The sequence below is a fragment of the Bactrocera dorsalis genome, chromosome 1, assembly GCF_023373825.1.
Source record: "Bactrocera dorsalis isolate Fly_Bdor chromosome 1, ASM2337382v1, whole genome shotgun sequence".
Taxonomy (NCBI): Eukaryota; Metazoa; Arthropoda; class Insecta; order Diptera; family Tephritidae; genus Bactrocera; species Bactrocera dorsalis.
The window spans coordinates 93,791,433-93,806,455 of record NC_064303.1 but is presented as its reverse complement, the minus strand read 5'-3'; the positions used below and the strand labels follow the sequence as shown (position 1 = coordinate 93,806,455).

Sequence of the window (15,023 nt, the reverse complement as noted above, 5' to 3'; positions counted from 1 at the left end):
TACAAACAGATATCAGGTGGCACAAAACTGGCTGATTGCCTGGCTTTGCTCTTAGCTTGCACGGAGCACGGACTTGGCTTGGCTTGGTTGGTAGGATAAAAGTAGCATACGGATCAGGACACTTGCTGCAGCACTTAAGGATATTAAAGCGTATATATGTTGACATGCATGTATGAATGTGTATGTGTGTGTCGTACGAGTGTAAAGATAAAATGCAAGGGGGGTTAATATGCCGTTATATGGCATAGAAGTTTGAAGTTGCAAGCAGGAGTAGTAACAGGCAGATAAGAGTAGACGCACACATACATATTTATCTGCACGTGTGTGTGTGTAACTGCTTTGTATCACCCACTCGTACACGGAAACCACAATTATTTGTAATTTGCGCAATGGCGCGACTATATATTGCTGCAACTGACAGCCGGGACAGAGGCGGAGAGTCAAACGAACGGCAAGATAAGACAAAATGAATGAAGGGATGTATGTAGAAGAGTAAAAGAAGGTTAGGGCAGTACGTAAAAAGAAGTAGAGTGGGAGGTGTAAAATTGCAGAAAATTAGAAACAAGCATACAGTCACACATACTCTTACATATATGCGCATAATAAATTTTAAAGCCGGAATTTCAGATAGAACAAGCAGCAACTAGTGCAAAATAAAGGTTAAAATACACACTCTCTCTTTCTCAGAAATTAAAAAAAAAACTAAAAGCATGTGCGTGTGCTTGTAATTGTCCTTTGACCCATTGTTGTTTACACATGTTTAGCAAATTAAATAATGCGGTTACTTCGTAATTAAATTTCACTATTTTTTCAAAGCAAACACACACACCCATACACACATACACAAATAATATGATTTAAAGGATAAGGCATTAATCCTGCACGTGCTCTAACAGCCATTTGCAACAAGTTTTTTAGTTGTTGTTTTCTCTTTTAATTTTACACTCATTTAAGTGGGTTATCTGAGTAATCACTCATTTTAAGTTCGCTCGTAATTTTAAGTTGTGTAGGTGTGGGTAGGCGCGCCGGAAGGTTGTCTGCGTTGATAATTACTCGGACAATCCGACTTATTGCAGACATTAACGCAGCACTTGACTTTAATTGCTAGAAGCTGTATAATTGCTGGGCGGATGGCTGTTGCTGGCATACGTGTAAACAAAACAAAATGGCGGAGAAGTCAAGGTGGAAAATAATTTCGGTTCCATTGACCTAGGGAGAAGTAGTACTTTGAAGTTGCGAATTTACGTAAAAATATGAATGAAATGAAAACTGAAAAAGAGGATTAACATAATAAATCGATCAAAAGGGCAACTTCAGCATTGATGTGGATAGGGTTGCCAGCTGATAAGTTTTAATTATTTGAAATTTTTTTATAAAATCTCTATATTCAATATGAATGTCAGGGTGGCTATGCCACCAAAAATTGTTTTATTTTGGACAGGGTTGTCATTTAAAAACTGGGTTGGAAAAAAATTCATATATTTCAAAATTTTAGGCAAATTTTAAATAATTGACAGTTTTTTATAAAAACCCTATACAAAATATTTTAGTTGAATGTCAGAGTTACCCTGTTGCTAAAAAATATTTTAAAATCAGCACTTAGGTGAACAGGGTTGCCATATAAAATATAGTTTTTGAAAAAATTTTAACATATTTGGAAATTTTAGGCATCTATATTTGTATATGTATGTACGTATGAATTTCAGAATTTATGTGGACAGGGTTGCCAACTGAAAATAATTTAAATATCTTAAATTTTTTTTATAAAATCTCTATATAAAACATTTTAGTTCAATGTCTGGGCTTACAAGGCACTAAAAAATATTTTGAAATCAACACTTAGGTGAACAGGGTTGCCATATAAAATACTATAGTTTTGAAAAAATTTTAACATATTTGGAAATTTTATAAAATATTTTTTTAAAATCAGCACTTAGGTGAACAGGGTTGCCACATAAAATACAGTTTGAAATTTTAACATATTTGGAAATTTTAGGCATCTATATTTGTACATGTATGTATGTATATTTGTATTTCAGAATTGGTGTGTATAGGGTTGCCAGCAGAAAAATTTTACATATTTGGTAATTTATTATAAAATCGCTATATAAAATATTTTAGTTGAATGTTATGGTTATAATGCCACTAAAAACTATTTTGAAATCAGTACTTTTTTTAACAGGGTTGCCAAATAAAAAAAAGTTTGGAAAAATTTCAACATATTTGGATATTTTAGGCATCTTTACATGTACATATATATGTACATACATATATGTACGTCTGTTTATCGCAACATAAAAATTTTTTCATATTTACATTAGGATCAGGGTTACCATATATTAGAAAAAACAGTAAATTCTCCATTTAAGTACTTTACAAATATCTATTGCAGTTTTTTAGTCTAAATTTGCATAAAAATGCGAGTTCAAAGTTCAACTTAAGAAATACAACTAGCACCTGCGCAAAATCTTACATTTATTATAAATATTGTATATGCGCTAATGCCCTCATACGCCAAGTTTCCTGCAAAAGTTTTAAAGCACTTAAAATCGCGAAAACTTCCATGAAATTTAACAACTCGCACTCGCGTTCATTCTCCAGCACTTCAAAAATCATAAATATATATTTTTTTATTTATTCCCCCCAAATTTGCTTAATATCAATTTGTATTCAAGTTAAATTGGCTTAGAGTTTTGCCAACAAATTTACTTATCTAACAAAAGTTTGACGAAATCAAAAATATTTGGCTTTATGCACACTTTAAAAGCCGCTACTGGCTACAGACGCTATGTCCTTCCTACCCTCTTACCATACTGCCATAACGCCCCTCATAAAGATGACAAATTCAACAAATTCTGTCTGGTGATTCGACCGACCGAGCTTAAAAGCTTAGAACTTCTGCAGTCACACACATACATACACACACACATATAGCGTTATTACATTGAGTAAATTTTGAAGGCAGATAACTAAAACACAGCAAAGCCAAAAATTATACATTCACAAAATATGTGTGTATGTATGTGTGTGTATGCATTTGCATAGCGCTAAAACAAAAGCAACAGCATTTATTATTGAGTGCTTTAAAATAAATTATTTAATTATACCCTCTACCCGCTGCCAAAAATCGCTGCCTCTCTACCTCACTCACTCCTCCCACCAATATCCGTTATTTTATTACTAAATACCGTTGTGTTCTTGTTTTCGTTGTGATTAATCGCTTTAAGACATTCAATCTTCTACTACTTATACAAAGTCATGCTGGCTTTACTTGCCACTCTACCTGAAAACAACAACTATTTGAGCGTGTATAGTATAATTGTTTGTAATTTGTTTTTTTTTGTTTGTGGGCGACGAAATTCTTGGGTGCGACATTTTAGTCGGTAATGAGGTGCTGAAACACCGAATGGGTTATGCCTATGTAGTTGTATGCATATATGCAAAAAACGGTCCGTTTTTGTGTATGTGTGTATAAATGTCACTTTGTAGTTTAATAGGGTCACTTTAAGGTATTCAGACGAAATATTTCAAACTGACAGCGGATTTATGTGTGGGACTAATTTTTGAGGAAGGTCAATAATGAAATTTAATTGTTGATTAAATTAATATAAATGTGGCATGCTGACCATTCTATTATTGACATATTAAAAATTAATTAGTATCAGAGCTGATGATTTGTCGCAGCCACCGATATCGCAACTCTAAAGCATTTAGCTACCATACAAACTAAACCATCAAGGACAAAATTCTTGTATTTAAAACGAGATATCTTCAAGCAATTTGGCATGAATTGTTATTCAAAGCAACATTATGACCTCCGAACATTTTTTTCAGAGCGGACTACTGTCATGATAGCTACCACGCGAAAAGGCTTGTACAGAAATTTTCTTTATTAGATGAAATATGTTCAAGAAATTTGTCGGGGATTATTATCTAAGGCAATAATGTAGTCTCCGAAGAAATTTTTCTGATCGGATCACTATAACATATAGCTGCCATACAAACTGAACTATCGGAATAAAGTGTTTGTATGAAAAACTTTTTCCTTTGATGAGATATCTTCACGAAATTTGGCATGAGCTATTACCTAAGGCAATAATGTAATCTCCGAAGAAATTTTTCTGATCGGATCACTATAACATATAGCTGCCATACAAACTGAACTATGGGAATCAAGTTTTGGTATGGAAAACTTTTTCATTTGGGAAGATATCTTTACGAAATTTGGCATGAGCTATTGTCTAAGGCAATAATCCGTCCAGCAAAGAAACGGTTCAGATCGGGTCACTATATCATATAGCTGCCATGCAAACTAAGCAATCGGAATCAAGCGTTTGTATGGAAAACTCTTTCATTTGACAAGATATCTTCATGAAATTTGGCATGAGCTATTGTCTAAGGCAATAATCCGACCAACAACGAAATGGTTCAGATCGGATCACTATATCATATAGCTGTCATACAAGCGGAACTATCGGAATAAAATGTTTGTATGGAAAACTTTTTCCTTGGAAAAGATAGCTTTACAAAATTCGGCTAGAGTTATTGCCATATATAACAATGCAATCTCCCAAAAAATTGTTCCGATCGGATAATTATAGCATATAGCTGCCATACAAACTGAACAATGGGAATCACTTCTTTGTATGGAAAACATTTTCATTTGAAAATACATCTTTACGAAATACATAATCTATATCATACCAGCAAAATCTTTGATAAATCTCATCTACCACACGTATATTCCATACTTATTTAACGCATGCTCTCAAATATAATTCTCACTGAAAACTGTAATTAATACTTATGCACTTGTATGAGCTCGTTCCAAGTGAGTGCGTTGATTAAAAGGTCAGCGAATTACCATGAAATCCATGCGATTATTTTAATTATATTCGTTGTTAATAAAATGCGCAAATAAAGTTGTCTATATATTTGAAAATTTGAAAATGCATGCCACCAAGTATACAACCACATTTATCCACATGCCGTTTAATGTTTGCTCATCAATGCATTTTAGCTTTTCGCATTAGTTGCGTGGTTTTCATGCAGAAAAGCAACAACAACAACAACTTGTGCGTCGCGCTCAAAACCCATCATTTAATTTGACCAGTTTTAGCCAACAACTTGCTGGCGTTTAGCGCAAGCTTGTTGTTTTTGTTGCAGCTGGCCGCCATTGCACACACGCAAGTGCAATTAAATAAGCGACATATAATTTTCCTATACTACCATAGAATTAATTACACATTTAACGCACGAAATTCAAAAATCAATTTTTATTTTGACTTTTCAACTTTCGCATACGCAGTCGCACGACCACAACGCATTTTCAAATGCAATTTTTGATTTATGTGAACACTAAATATTTCAAACATATAAAGTATATATGTTAATATTTGATTTTTAGTTAAGCGTGTGATTATCGCGACATCAAATCACTTGTTGTCAACGCGCCACGAGTCTTTAATTACGGTTTTTCTCATAAAATTGATATTGCAGGCGGTTAGAATTTATTTCGAAATCACTGAAATTTATGTTGTTCGATAATAGTGGGTTTAATTTTTAATTTTAAAAATCGTGAGTTGTACGTGGGTAAATTTAGTAGGTCAACTCATTTTAAGTCTTTTCATGAACTCACGAGGTATATTGTTAAGTACTATTGGCCTGTGGAGCTCTCTTAGGGGTCTTTAGGTGTTTAATTTTGTTTAAATTTTCAATATTTATAAAAATTTCCATCACGTAAGTGGTATTATTTTATAACCAGCTATATTTTTATTGATATTTGGAACTAAGAATATTTTCTTATATTTTTATTCTTATATTTCTTTTTTGAATTTTGGAAATTTTCAATTGAATTACAGGCTGCAAAATTCATTTTATTGAAAAGTTATATTAGACGCTATCAATTCGTCATTTCTTTACTTGCTATGCTTGAATAGCAATCTGTTGTCAAATATTTTACAGGTAAGAGTTTAATTTGAAAGGAAAAAAATGTAAGAAATCCGATCTGTTCGATTCGCTACTCTCTAACGCTTGGCTGAGTGTATTATTTTCAATGAATTCCCGAAAAAGTTAAAAGAATGGAAAGGTGACGATTTTACAACCAAAAGTTACTAAACGCCGTTTTTTAGTCGTGCCGTTGGAAGATGGAGTCTTGTTCTTGCAAGTGAGGAAGGTTCTCTGAACCCGATTTTTACAACAAAATTTTCCTCGGCGAGGAAGCTCACTATTTGGTATGCTCTATGGATGGAAAGAAGTTCCATTTTTCTTCGAAAATTCCACATTTCTTCAAAAAATGAGGCCGATCATAATGTTTCAGTCAATCCGAAACTTTAAATAGTAAATATTATTGACTTTTCGTGCTTGAATTAGATAATATTAATGTGGATGACATTTGGTTCCAACAAGAGGGCGTTACATGCTATATAGTGTATGAAACAATTAATTTGTTGAAGGGAGCTTTTGGTGAACGCATTATCTCAGGTCGTGGACCTGTAGCGAGGCCTTTGATAGTTCGATCTATATCGCTGTACTAGTTTTTTTGAGGTTATATGAAGTCGCTTGTTTACGCATTTAAACCCGAAACGCTTGACAACTTGGAAGAGAGTATTCGACGCGTTCTGGCTGACACACGGCCCCAATTGTGTCAAAATGTGGTTGAAAACTGCGCCTCTCATGTAGAATTTACTAGGGTAGGCAGATATTTTGAGGTTATGCGGAGCCTGCAACAAATCCTTACTTTAGAATGAGAAGCATGCAATATATCGTTAGTTAAGAATTATTTTAGGAAATTTCGACCCTTATTTTTAGGCCTCGAAATTCGTTTTAGAAAAAAGACAATGTCTTATTTTGAGATCATTCGAGCCAGTCGCAGCGCTCAGTTGAACGAAATCAATTCGATAAGGCTAGCGCTTTTCTTTATAATAAAGCTAAATTCTTGGCCATAACATTGAATTAAATGCGCTTTATTGCTACTTGAAAACCACGTGTTCAAAATAAAACCCTTTATATGGCACCAAACAACTTTTTAGGGTACAAGACTCATATTACTCTCAAAGGATAAAAAAATATTTCTGAATAAAAAAAATATAACACAGAAAAATTAAATTCCTGGATTGATAACTCTACTAAAAAATTATAAAAATTATTGTTTCGGTATATCAACTACAAAACAATAAAAACAAAAAAAGTATAATAATCACATCCCAACATGATTTGCAAACCAATCAAAAACCACAGTTATTTTAATTAAAATAACATTACTAAAACAATTTTTTGAAAACTCATTTATGCTTATATATCTAGAACACAGCATTTTGTCACCGAAAGTAATAGCATATTAATTTACACCTGTACGCAGACAGACATACAGACACGTTTGCGTAAAGCACAGCAATGCATGCTCAATTAATAATTAAAATACCAACCAGCGCGTTTTACAAATGGGACAAAAACGAGAGCTTTTTGTCATTGAGGTGAAAAACTGTTGACACCCACAAATATATTAACGGTACAACAAATAACTAAATAAAATAATAGTTGTTATGCGGTGGTGACAAAGTGGCATATATAATTAACGAAAAAGGTCACATTTATCACTATAGGAAAGCGAGTGCAATGCTAGTAGGAAAAAGGTTGGTTGAAAGAGAGATAAAGTGAAGAGAACAGATTGTGAAGAAAACAGACACTATTACCAATAACTTTCGGGTCCAACACATTTTCTATGGAAATTTGATTATAACGTATGAAAAGCTAAGAAAATGAATCTCCAAATGAACTAGCAATCATCAGCTGATTTCAAATTTATCACTTTAATTTCCTACTGGGCCTCATAACACACCAGCGAAGCTTCATGAATAACAGAAAATCATTACGCCACTGTTCGGAGCTATAATTATGAACACTCAATCGTAATATTGAATGCAACACATTTATTTGGGTGGCAAATTCACACGAGAACAAATGAAATGCGTGCGAATGGACGCTCCAACCGACACGCTCACACACAAGTAAATAGTCCCCAAGAAAGCAATAGCAGGCGATGGCACCCAAAAGCAACTAAGCGTAACGTTACGTTATTGAAGTGGATGTGGGTGTGGGGAAGGGCATTATAATGTGGCTATAGCCAGATATTAGGTGTGTTAGAGCATAATACCAGAAGTTGGTGAAGTGTGCCTTGGAGAATACGGCAGGCTATTACGGCACGCGTGTCCAAGTGTTGCGGGCGGCTGCGGAATTACGAAAGTGTATGGTGTGAGGTGGGACTCCACGCAATATAATTACTTAAAAGTCAGTCGGTTGAGTGCAAGGTAATCGATTGCGTGGTGGCTTGCAGGGGTGGCAAATGTTTAGACGACACGTCGGTTAATTAAGATGCGCAGCCAATTTTTATAATTATGTTTTCATATGAATAGGTAGGAAGCAATCACATAAGGTCGGGAAGATATTTCGAGGTTATGTGGAGGATAGAACATATAGTTACTTCAGAATTATTTAAAAAATTAGATTGTCATTACTTTTTTCAAAATTTTTCGATTTTGAACTCTAGTTGAAAATGGAATAAAAAGAGAAGGTCAGAAGGTATGTTGAGCTTATGCGATATTTCGAGGTTATGTGGAGTATGTAAAATATTATTATTTGGAATTATTTTAGGAAAACTGCAAAAAAATTCGAACCTTAATTTTAGACTTCGAAATTCGATTTAGAGAAAAGACAAGGTGATATTTTAAGGTTATTTTGAGGAAGTAGTATATCGGAATTTTGGAATTGGATAGGAAAAATATAGATTCTGACACTTATTTTTGATTTCGAATCTCAATTTACCTTTAAGACAAGGTCAGTAAATATTTTGATTTTATATATTATTAAGAGGTTATGTTATATTTTGAGGTTAAGTAATATTTTAAGATCGCGTGGGGCAGAAGAAATTCGATATTTTGGAATTAGTTTAGGAAAACTATGAATTTCGATATTTGTTTTTCGATTTCGAGCCTCAGTTTATTAAAAATATTTTTAGGTTAGAGGGAAACCATAGATTTCGACACTCTTTTTTTCAATTTTGAACCTCAATTTAGCAAATAGAAGTTATTTTGAGGTTAACTACAGTGTTCGATATCGAACTTCGAACCTCAGCTTGGCAAGAAACAATGTCAGAATATATTTTTAGGTTATTTTAAGAAAATTTAGGATTCCAACACTTCTTTTTCGAACAAACAAATTTTTTTTAGGTTAAAAGTTATTTTAAGGATTTGTGGAGAGTAGATTCGAACACATTTTCCTTTCGATCTTCGAATTTCGAATATGAGCCTGAGTTTAGCAAACAGACAAGGTCAGAAGCTATTTTGAGCTTAACCACAGATTTCAAAAGTTTTCGATATCGAACTTTGAAAACTCAGTTTTCCGGCAGGTAACACTGTCAGAATATTTTTTGAGGTAAATTAACGAAAATTTTGGATTCCGACGCTTATTTTTCGAACAAAAAAAATTTTTTTTCAGGTTACGTGTTACCTTAAGGATATGTAGAGCGTAGATACCGACACATTTTCTCTTTCGAATTTCGCATATCGGTTTATGTACAACACTTTTTCGTTCTCTTCGTTGATTACTTAAATTAAGTATAAAAAAAACATAAACATTTCTACTTACAGTTAACATTCAATGTGGCGGTCGCTTCCAATCGTTGACCATCGTTCATAGCACGATTTCGTACGATACACTTGTATTTGGCGCCATCGTCTTCGCGACGCGGTTGCAGCGTAAGTGTGGCATTTGTTGGCTGATCCTTTGAGCCGCCCGAACGTACGACGGCGTGCAGTGGCGTATTGGTGCCCTCGCGATACCAACTGCAGCAAAAGCGAGGAAATGCAGTGCAGATGTGGTCGGTGAAAATAAGCGCATGAAAAGAGAAAGTTGGAAAAAGCGAACAGTTAGTTGTTGTTGTATAATGAAAGGAAAGTAAGTATGGAATGCCATGTGGAATAAAATCAGGGCATAATATATAGTAGATATGTGCATAGATGTATGTAAGTCAGTGTGGCACGAAAAACGTTGCAAGTTAATTTGTGCACACTTTGCATTTGGGCTTCTTCCGCGTCGTTCGTGATTATTTCCTGCTCGTTAGCTGCATTCGCGCTTGCGAGAAAAAAATTCTACTTGCATTTGTGGACTTGGCTTGCTGACACAGAATTTTCTACGTTTTTATTTTATTCTTATTCTTATTTTCATTTCGTTTTATTTTACTTAGTATCAGCCAGTTCTATATTTCTTTCCCTGTTTTGGCACAAGCAACCACAATTAACTGTGTCGTAAATATTTGGGGATTGCAAGACACGCCAGCGTTTGTCGATGTCACCAGTTAGCGCAGGCAGGGTTGCATGTAGAAGAAAACATGCTTTTTGGCAGTTGCCACGACATGTGGAATTAAGAAGTTTTATTGCAAATTTATTTCTTGCTTACGCGAAAAATAACTGTAAATTCGCGCTCGCTAGCAAGTCCAAAAATAGTATAGAAATCAGCGTTGCATTTAGAGTCAACGGGTGAAAAACGAAGGCATTGATTATGAAAGTCGAAAAAATACTCGCGTAATAAATAAATTAGGAAAGAAGCAACTGGAAGACTGTATGAAATAGGTGAAACGAAGGCACAAAATTTGGCAAACTTACGAAGCTAAGCAAATTATTTACATGTCATTTGAAAGGCTTTGTCGAGAGTGAATTGCGGTTTAACTTTTTATCATGAATATCGTAGTATGGTGTTGAATTCCAAAAGATCTAGATCCTCTTTAATTTTTTGGCACGATATGATATTGATATCGCTTAAGAAGATATTGATATCAAATATTTAAAGAGCATATATTAATATATTATAATACAGACTAGCTTCCAAGTAGACTTCTTCACCTTTTTAATTGGCTTAACTCAAGTATCCTTGCTATAAACTTTGTAATTAGCGTTGGCTGAGATTGGCTTCAATGAGTTTTGGTTTTAAGCGATTTCAGCCTATTTTTGAAGCGCCAATAGATAGATTGTTGGACACTTTTCACGTCGTATTCATAAACTGGCCTTTCGACACCACTTTCTACCACGTCTCATGCCTAAAATATTAATTGATCCACAAGAAATGTTGAGATTCTTAGTTTTCTCTCAGATGACAAGCCAAACGCTCCTACTATTCTTATTTATGGTAGAAATCTTATTCCGAAATAAAGTATTAGAAATATGGGGGCTTTGAGGAAGGGATGCATAAACTGCGACAATTTTTGGTCCAAAATTTTTGCACAACAAAATCACACGTTGTATTTAAGGGTTAAATGGGTTTTCGAGTTTCAAAAATTTGATTTTTGATTGCCTTATTATACCTCTGGAATATTATCGTCAATTTTCAAGTTGATCCGAGTAATAGTTTCGGAGATACAGCCTTGAGAACTTGTGCGCTCGAGCCTAGCTAGTCTAAGTGCGCCGTCATTAAACGTGTTTTTCAAGTCGGTTAGCAAGCTTTCTCGAGAACTACTCAACCGATCTTCATGAAATTTTACACAAATTTTTGAGATAGAATTCTTAAGGACTTGGACGAAGGACTTTTTTTCGATTTGAAAAAAAAAAAAAAATGTAGCGAGATTTTAATTTTTTTGTAAAAATGTCTGTCAAAAATCCAGTTTTTAGTTTTTTTCCGAATTTAAAATATTTTTTTTCTTAAAATTTAAGAATTTAGTTGTTAATACGTAGCGTAGTGTATGTTTGTAATAATAAAAAATTTTAATAAAATATTTCACTTTTCGTATGAGAAAAAATTTGTTGAGAAAAGGCTGTTTTTTAACCGAGGAAACTCATGTAACTTCTTAAGATACCTTCATTAATGCTTATAGTACCAATTCTGTAGAGCAAAGACACTAACGGGCACTGAAATATCAAACTTAGGCAAATGGAGCCTCATTCTTCACAGTTTTTACCAATGTGAAGCGAATTAGATGAAAATATGATCAATTAAATTTGATTAAAATCGGCCCGGCAGCTTATGAGATTTAAAACTCATCCTAAATGTAGGCAATGCCACGCCAATTACGTAGTTTTTGAACTCAACCACATGACTGCATCACAACTGTGGTTAAATTTAACCTTTTTGATACTATTCTAGACGACACTTTTAGAAGCACCTATAGGGCAAGTAGGCGTGGCTTGATTGCCAAAATTTTGCATTTTAACATAAAATGGTGAAAAGAAAAGCGTTTTTAAAAAATGGCATTAATTAATTTGAATTTAAATAGGTCCAGTAGTGCAGTTTCTCCTAAATGTAGGCTACATATCCCGTATTTTTTCCTAAATGTCCATTATCTACCTTTTGAAAGAAAAAAATGACTAAAAAAGTATAAAATTAACATTCCTGTCTTTAAGATTCCCTGAAACTATTATAATGGCTACGGCGCTTAGAAAGTAGGTTTGGAGAGGTAATTATCCGATTCCCATCCGTTTCATATTGTAACGGAAAACTGTGAAAAAAATGCGTCTACCGAGTTCGGTTGAGCCTTAGTAGTTTGTATATTGCATAATATATATTATATAATAACATATGTATATTAAACCTGCAAGACTGTGAAGCCATGCTCACTTTTCTAAGCTTTTAAAGTCAAATATGCTCTTTTAGTTGAATTTGTGTACCTTAAGCGGCAATCAAAACAAATCTTTTCCGAATAAAAGCAGTCTGCGGGCGTTTCAACGGCGCGATCCAACAATACTAGTTTCCTCTGGATACCTCAATTTTCAGGCAATTGATCGCCTACACTGCAGACTGGCATACGCAAAGCAATTCTTCCAATCTTTTGTATATATACATGTGACTCCCTGTCTATATTGGTTTCTTTTACGTCTTATTAGCAACTATTACGTGGATAGAACTTATTAAGCTTCTGTGCAATAAATGAGATCAACTTCCACTGTAACTGGTTTCAATGATGATATGACTCAATTTAAAAAATTAAATGTCATTAAATTGTTTAAGCTTATAAAATTAAGTGAATTATGCCAATGGATACATAGACCTACATGTATAAACATTCATATGTATTCATGTAAGCATTTGGCTCGTTGACTTGCATGTAATGAATGCTCAGTTAAAGTTACTCAACGTTGGGCCCACACTTGGGCGCTCAATTGCACCTCTTCAGCGCGGATTAAGGACATTTTCATTTGGCGCTACTTTAAAAAAAGCACATCATATATACAAATGTACGTATGTAAAAAGCGCGCACACTTAGCTGCTCTACAATCCAAGCAGCTAGAGCCAGTCTGGCTGGCCAATCGGCTAGTAGCCTGCACATAATGACAGCGAAAATCCTTTTAAACAGCCGTGGCAGGCGGAAGTGCAAGCGGGCACGGCATTCAATTTACATAAATTTAATTTTAAATTAATACGGTATTATTGCCGCCCACAACGGCTTTTGGCGCAATGTGCGGCAACACACTCGCACTACTGTGCTGGCGCTGTGTGTACTTACGTTATCGTTGGATCCGGTGAACCGCCAATACTGCTGCACGTCAGCTCCATTTTTACATCCTCAGTGGCAATGGCCACATTACCGGGCGAAATGACGGGTGGATGCGGTGGTGTGAGGACGGTTAAATTGTAAAACTCTTGATGGACATCGGCGCCCGTACCTTTCGCTTTAATGCGACACTCGAAGCGTCCATTGTCGCGAATGTATGAAGCGTTTTTAATTTGCAAATCGTAAATGCCGTGCTTCGGACGGTAATCGGGTCTGCAAAGAGAGAATGCGAGAGATAAAAAAATATATAAAAACTGCGTAAAAAATGTGTAAAAATGTGTGTAGAAATGCGTAAACGACGCAAAGTATGCGGATATTGTAGGAAAGAGAAAAAATAAAGGCAAAAAATATTTGTTTTTGTCGTAAAAAATGAAGAAATTAAGCGAAAAAATTGTGCTTACAGAAATTAAAAATGTTAAAAAGCAAGCTGTGGCGAAAGGGTGCGCGCCATCGCTGCCGCTTGGTGTTACAATTTTCGGTGGTGCTGTTGGTGGCTATGGAAAAAGTGCTTATGCAGAGAGATTACTAAATTGAATTAAACGCAATTAAAGGAATTTTGTGCGCACATTAACAAAAACAAATAGCGCTGCTGTAAAAAAAAGAATAAAAAAAAAGAAACTGTAATGACACTTTTTGATTGGCTGGCTTAAGCGGATTAAAATGCGCGGATGACGTAAGGGCAAACAAGAAAAATTGCATGAAATATTTCAAAATGACAGTTGGGTGCTTGTTAAGGAAGCAGTTATAATGTTACTCGACAATAACAACAAAAATAAAAACCATTACGCAATGGTCGGATATTTATGCAATTATTCCTATTAATTTCTAAAGGCATACACGGCGTATACGTAACCTTCAATATGTACATAATATTTTGTTTTTTTTATAGATCAAAGAAGTTTCAAAAAAAATATCTAGTCTTCTACCGTATTAAAAAATTTTTAGCCAAAAAAAATTAAATATACATTTGAGTTATCGATAATATATTTTATATTAACAGTAGCGATTCCGATAGCTACTCAATAGGATTTTAAAATTTTTGATTTAACTTAAAATACATATATTAGTACAATATATTAAAAACGTTGATTGATCGATAATCAATTATCGATAATCTAAATTCATCGATTACGTTGTTATCGATTATTTTGTATAAACATTTTTGTATATGCTTTAGAAATATTGGTAGGTCGATAATCAGTTATCGATAATTGAAATTTATCTATAGTAAAACTTATCGATGACGTTGTTATCGATTACTTTGCATCGAAATTTTTCTATAAGCCTCCAACTATAAAATATATGGTTTGAAGTTCTTTTCAATCTAATTCCGAATTAAATGGAAAACAAAAATCGATAACAGTCAAAAAAATATTTTTTTGACCTTTTTTTTCAACTTCTTATATTTGATCAATACTATTGTTGCAAATTACATATTATATTTTAGAAACATTGGTAGGTCGATAATCAGTTATCGATAATTGAA

At 34.1% G+C, this 15,023-nt stretch overlaps 1 protein-coding gene across 6 annotated transcripts in view; it reads right to left on the bottom strand.

Moving 5' to 3' along the window:
* Positions 1 to 15,023, bottom strand: part of LOC105223481 (Down syndrome cell adhesion molecule-like protein Dscam2) — a 290,706-nt gene that overhangs the window by 97,179 nt on the left and 178,504 nt on the right. For all 6 annotated transcript variants that reach the window (XM_049459342.1, XM_049459344.1, XM_049459338.1 and 3 more), the window contains exons 4-5: positions 13,490 to 13,750; positions 9,646 to 9,842 (exon numbers count right to left, since the gene is read on the bottom strand). In XM_049459342.1, the coding sequence (XP_049315299.1) occupies positions 9,646 to 9,842; positions 13,490 to 13,750 (458 nt within the window). The remainder of the gene's footprint in view (positions 1 to 9,645; positions 9,843 to 13,489; positions 13,751 to 15,023) is intronic.